This window comes from Choloepus didactylus, chromosome 6, assembly GCF_015220235.1.
Source record: "Choloepus didactylus isolate mChoDid1 chromosome 6, mChoDid1.pri, whole genome shotgun sequence".
NCBI classification, from domain to species: Eukaryota; Metazoa; Chordata; class Mammalia; order Pilosa; family Megalonychidae; genus Choloepus; species Choloepus didactylus.
This window is the reverse complement of record NC_051312.1, coordinates 12,973,527-12,979,439: the sequence shown is the minus strand read 5'-3', so window position 1 is coordinate 12,979,439 and position 5,913 is coordinate 12,973,527. Positions and strand designations below refer to the sequence as shown.

Here is a 5,913-nt window from a genome sequence, read left to right as displayed (position 1 = left end):
TTTCTACATCAGGAAATTAAGCAAATATAATTACTATCATAGGAGGTTTCTTTTAGGATTAAAAATCAGTCCTTTGACTTGAAATGTTTGGGTACCCATTCCCTCTAGGCATCTGAGATCTATTAAAGAGACTAACAGGCACATTTCACTTTTAGGAGGCTTACCTTGCCATTAATGTGGAGGGTGGTTTGTATAAAGAGCAAACTCAGGGGTCAAGGGACCACTTGGGTACTTGGCCTGAAGTAGGAAGGATCCAGTCTAGACTGTGGTGATGGCCACGAGGACTGAAAGGAGGGGACTCATACAAGGGGTGCTAGGGCAGTGCAGGGGACAGAACTTAGTGAGTTATTAGATGTGAGTCGGGAGATGAGCTGTAGTAAGCTAAATAATGGACCCTAAGCAATAGCTATACCCTAATGCTTAGAACCTGTGAATGCTTCCTTTTATGGCAGAAAAAGTACTTTGCAGATGCGGTTAAGCTAAGGGTTTTGAGATGGGAGAGTAACCTGCATTATCCATATGGCCCTAATTGCAATGACATACATTCTTACAAGAAAGGAGGGAGAGGGAGATTTGACACACACACAGAGGAGGAGAAACTGTGACTGTGGAGGCTTAGATTGGAGTGATAGGGCCACAAGGCCAAGTAATGTCAGCAGCTCCTAGAAGGTGGATGAAGCAAAGAACAGATTCTCCCCTAGAGCCTCCAGAGGAAGTGCAGACCTGCTGACACCTTGATTTGGGATTTCTGGCCTCCAGATCTCTGAGAGACTAAGTTATTTGAAGCCACTAAGGTTTTCAGATTTGACAGCAACCACTGTAAACTAACACAGGAGTGTTCTGGGTTGAATCTATTATGCCCCCCACAAAAGCCATCCTTTATGCCATCTTGTGTGGGCAGATTTATTAATCTTTTGATTAGGGTGAAACATTTTGATTAGGTTGTTTCCATAGAGATGTCATCCACACAACTTCACCGAGACCTTCTCATTAGATGATTCCCATGGAGGTGTGGAACGTACCTAATCAGGGTGGATCTTATTTAGATCACTGGAGTCCTTTAAGAGAACTCCTGGAGAGGAGAAGCTCAGTGACACTGAGAGAGACATTTTGGAAAGAAGCTAAGGTATGTAATCCAGAGTTGCCCCCAGGAGAAGCTAAGAACTGACACAGACCTAGGAGCATGGAGATGCTTGGTGATAAAGACAGAGAGATGTTGGGAGATGCTAAGCTTAGAGATGAAGCCCAGAGTTTGCCCCAGAGAAGCCAAGTGAGGACCCTCAGATGCTTAGAGATAAATGCCCTTGGAGAACAAGCACAGATGCATGGAAGCTGAGAGAGGGAAGTTAAGAAAGACAGAGGCCCAGAGACATTTGGAGAAAGCTATTTTGAAACCAGACCCCAGGAGCAAAGGACCAGCAGATGCCAGCCATGTGCCTTCACAGCTGACAGAGGTGTTCTGGACGCCATCAACCTTTCTTCAGTGAAGGTATCCTATTGTTGATGCCTTAGTTTGTACACTTTATGGTCTTAGAACCATAAATCTATAACCTAAATAAATCCCCTTTATAAAAACCAATCAATTTCTGGTATTTTGCATAATGGCAGCTTTAGAAAACCAGAACAAGGAGCTTATGATGTCTCCAAGTTTTCTTAATCAGTTGGTTCTTTTAGCCAGGAAGGTGGGCTCAAAGCAGGAAGACTAGGTTTGGGGGCAGACAATGTGGTCAGGTACTACATATTGCTTTTGAATTGACTGTGCAGTGCTTCAGTGGTTTGTCCAGTTGGATACATGATTCTGGATCTCTAGGGAGAGATTGAGGGAAGCAGCTTTAGCCTGTGGTGTTGATGAGTGGTATAGATGTTGATGAGCTCTCTGGGCACATAAAGAAAAAAAGTTAACTGAATTTTGATGTGCCAGTTTGAATGTATTATGTCCCCCAAAATGCCATTATCTTTGATGTAATCTTGCATGGGCAGATGTACCAGTGTTGATTAGATTGTAATTCTTTGAGTGTTTCTGTGGAGATGCACCCTACCCAATGGTGGGTGATGACTCTGATTGGATAATTTCCATGGAGGTGTTACCCAACCTTGAATGAGCCATATAAATGAGCAGACAAACAGAAGGAACTCAGTGCAGCTGAGAGTGACATTTTGAAGAGGAGCTACAGCCAAGAGGGAATCTTTGAAGAATGCACAGGACCTGAGAAAGGAGCTTCAGATGAGAGACAGTTTGAAGACGGCCGCTGAAAGCAGACTTTTGCTCCAGAGAAGCTAAGAAAGGAAAAATGACCCAAAAGCAACTAATAGTACCATTTTGGAGAGAAGCTGAAGCCTAGAGAGGAATGTCCTGGGAGAAAGCCATTTTGAAAGCAGAACTCCAGAGCAGACTCCAGCCATGTGCGTTCCCAGCTAACAGAGGTTTTCCGGACACCACTGGCCATCCTCCAGTGAAGGTACCGGATTGTTGATGCATTACCTTGGACACTTTATGGCCATAAGACTGTAACTGTGTAACCAAATAAACCCCCTTTTATAAAAGCCAATCCATTTCTGGTGTTTTGCCTTCTGGCAGCATTAGCAAACTAGAACAGTTGAACCCTGGAGATGCACTAAAACTTGAGAAGTATATGGGATATGATTTATGCTGGACCTGATGTATGAGTTAAACCACACTGAAGGGTTGAGGGCCTAGGAAGCTTTGGTTATGATGGGGACATAATACTAGTAGTGCTGCTCATTTTGAACCATGTGATTAACCAGCCAGTTGGGCAGTGTATGTCCTCCAATATCAGAACAGTGGTAGAAATGATTTAATTGCTTTTAACCCCTACCTGTCAGTTTTACTTATGGTTGATGAATAGGAAAATCTGTAAAGTAAACAAGGATGATTCCTGATCAATTATTTCTCTTACCATCCCTGAACTACTTTCTACCATTGGTGACAGGCCATAGGTTCTCTGAAATTTTCTATTGGCAACAAGTGGCCACTTTATGATTAAAGCTACCACCAAGTCAAGGCCTGAGACTGTTGGATAAGAACAAGACAAGTGGAGAAGTGCACTGCCAAGTAATTTATTGAAGCAAGATGTTGAGACCTTTACATTTTCTGATGAAGATCAGGTTATCATTGATGGATGGAGGTAATTTAGGGTACAGTCAGCTGATTACATTTTGCCACTATTTTTCCCTGAGAGAGAGAAAAAATTGAGGTCAGTCATGCTGCTCCAGGAGATGACTTGTTAACACAGACTGTCATTCCCTGTAATTCCCTTCCCGGCCTGGTTCAACACACCTAACACACCTAACACTCCCTATGAGATTCTAACAGTAAATGTGCCCCAACTGGGCAAGCGGAACTTGCTTTCAGGAATTGCCCCAGGCGGGTGGGCAGCCAGGCTCTGGCCCTTCAATCTCTCTGTGTGAGGCCCTCATTGTTTCCTTTCTCAGGACACTATGGAGAATGTAGCATCCTGGGAGGTGACCTGAGGAGGAGGGACAAGCCCTAGGATGCTGTGATGCTTCAGTTGAATGCAGCAGGTTTTCTGGTAGCTTCTACCCTGTGGCTACAGGTCACCTATCAAAATGCAAGCAGCAAGACAGGTGCATCTCCACCTGTGCACATCACAGGGCAGCCAGCTGACATCAATCCTGGCTGTTAAACTGCTTAAAAGACTGTATGTATAACAAGAGAAGGAAATTACCACTATCTCTGAAATAAGCAATTTGTGTCCAAAGGAGATCTGATCGACACATTCCTTCAATTCCACCTTGGCTGCAATAACTTCCCGAGGTGGGCCAAAACTTCCAAGGAGTGTTGTGTACTCATCCTCAGTACCAAGTAAGAAGGTTGTTAATTCCTTAAGAAGAGATGGACAGACTCTTGCATTAGCTGGAAGAGATAAAAAAGAAATACAACTTATGTAAGGAGAGCAACATTTTTCTAATGAATCCTCAAAAATGTCAGAACTAGACAGCAACCACAGGGATTTTAAGATCCAATCCCATAACTGTGCAGATGACAAAGTTCTTAGAGGTTGTGATTTTCTCATGATCACTAAGCAAGTGGCAGAACTAGGACTGGAAAACAAGTCTGCCAATGTATAATTAAGTTTTCCTTTAAAGCAAATCCTACTACTTTCCAAGACTTCGCTAATTTGTTACAAGGCAATTAAGTTATGTCTGCTAAATGACTAACACCTTGTTTATTTTGGATATGGGGGAAGAGGAGATGCTGGGTAATCAAATTTTCAAATAAATGGTAGAGTCAAAATCTTACCAGAGATCAGAGAAGGAAGAATAAATCTGGAGAAGAGCAAGTAAAATTATTAAAATGAATGGTGATATTTTGAGACTAAATTATAGGAAATAGGATTATGCCAATATATGAAGACAGACTTTTGCAAATCACTAATCAGTTTTAATGCATTTGAGGCTTGTGTGCAAAATTGAGATTGAGTCTTTTATTCTGCAGTGACTGTATGGGAGATGATTAAATAGTTGGGAACTGGGAGCTCATTCTTGTCTCCATTGGGAATTGTGGTGGGCACCGGGGAAACCCATTTTCCTTGTTGGATTCCCATTCCCATGTGTCTGATTTTACAACCACCTTGCCACCCTGGAAGTGCCCTCCCAAGCTCTGTTAAGACACTTGATAGACTACATCAAATTATGGGAAGAATTTGGAGAGAGTAAGATCAGAGAAACATAAAGAAAATGTAGTTCAGAATGTAAGGTTTAAATAGACAGACTCAAGAAACTTGCCTCTATACCGAGGGCATGGAAAGGCATGCAAACATAGTTGTTGAATGAATGCCTAGGACTAATTCTAGAAAAATAGAAACCTTAGTGGCGACAGTTGCACTGATTCTATGATCATTACTTTTAGTACTCCTATGAGTAGTACTTGTAGATTTGAGTGCTGTTTATTCACAGAATCATTTTATAATTTACTATTCATACAGTACTGGCTATTCTTGAACTAGAAGCTCTTCAAGACCCTTCCAGCTTCGCTATATTAGTCTGTAAATTTATGTGTTGAGAAGCTGTGAGCTCAACTGGCAACCTCAGACTCAGATTAGGTAGACGTCTGATAACTACCAGATATCTACTTGGTATCTACAGCTAGACTCTACATCCTTAATCTCACTCCATTCTCCTGACTACTTTTGATTGTAGCTATAAACACTGGTGCTAAGAGGAGGCATGGAGAGGTTAAGCATTTTGTCTAAGGTCAAACTGCTGGTTTTTGGCAGATCTGTGATTCAAACCCAGCCATTTCTTTCTACTATGTCACACTGTTTCTTAAATACTGTCATCAATAAAGGAGGCTGCATGTGAAAGAATTCCCCACAAAATTGTCTATAATGATTTTGTTGAATAAATTCATAGATGTTGCTGGGAAACTGATAAAATGAGTCCTGTGCTTTTGGAGGGCTAGATCAATAAGCAAAGGAAAAGGTTTTGATTTCTATGTCTTCCCTACCTCACTCTCCTCAAATACATTTTCCTAGTTCTCAGAGAAGGGTACTTACCTGTAGGCTGATGCTAGAACTGATTGGATAGGATACTCACCCTGGTAGCAACAAAGGGCTAGAGTGACCAGCAGGAGAGAAATGCAAAGCCTCATGTTGTCTTATTTTGCTTTGAGCTTTGCGTTTTAGCAATGGATGAGCGATTTGGAGCTTGACCTCAGGCGCCTGCTGAGCCCAGGGCTCTTTGAATCTAGTGAGCCTCGCTGGCCCTGCCCACAAAGACACGTGGCAGATCACAAGGCCTGACATCCAGCCCAGCCCCAGCCTGCAGGCTTATGCCATCATCAGTGTCACTTCCCAGCCTCTCCTCTTCCTTCTCTAGCCTGAGTTGGCCAGCATATGGGGAGAGCAGCCCCTAGCCTGCTTCATTCCTCCA

The 5,913-nt window shown here is 42.7% G+C and overlaps 1 protein-coding gene across 1 annotated transcript; it reads right to left on the bottom strand.

Moving 5' to 3' along the window:
• Positions 1–3,066: 3,066 nt before the first annotated feature.
• Positions 3,067–5,632, bottom strand: LOC119536582 (secretoglobin family 1D member 1-like). Its single transcript, XM_037839438.1, has 3 exons — positions 5,578–5,632; positions 3,708–3,895; positions 3,067–3,193 (listed from the first exon to the last, which is right to left on the bottom strand). The coding sequence occupies exons 1-3, from the start codon at positions 5,630–5,632 to the stop codon at positions 3,152–3,154; spliced, it is 285 nt and encodes a 94-aa protein (XP_037695366.1). The 3' UTR covers positions 3,067–3,151.
• Positions 5,633–5,913: the final 281 nt, after the last annotated feature.

What these genes read in the sequence shown, in the direction of transcription:
- LOC119536582 (XM_037839438.1), bottom strand. Translation starts at nt 5,632, where the DNA reads ATGAGGCTTTGCATTTCTCTCCTGCTGGTCACTCTAGCCCTTTGTTGC. An exon ending in AGCCCTTTGTTGCTACCAGG is followed by an intron (nt 3,896 to 5,577) that starts GTGAGTATCCTA and finishes TATCTCTTCCAG; the next exon opens with CTAATGCAAGAGTCTGTCCA. An exon ending in TGCTTATTTCAGAGATAGTG is followed by an intron (nt 3,194 to 3,707) that starts GTAATTTCCTTC and finishes TCTCTCTCTCAG; the next exon opens with GGAAAAATAGTGGCAAAATG.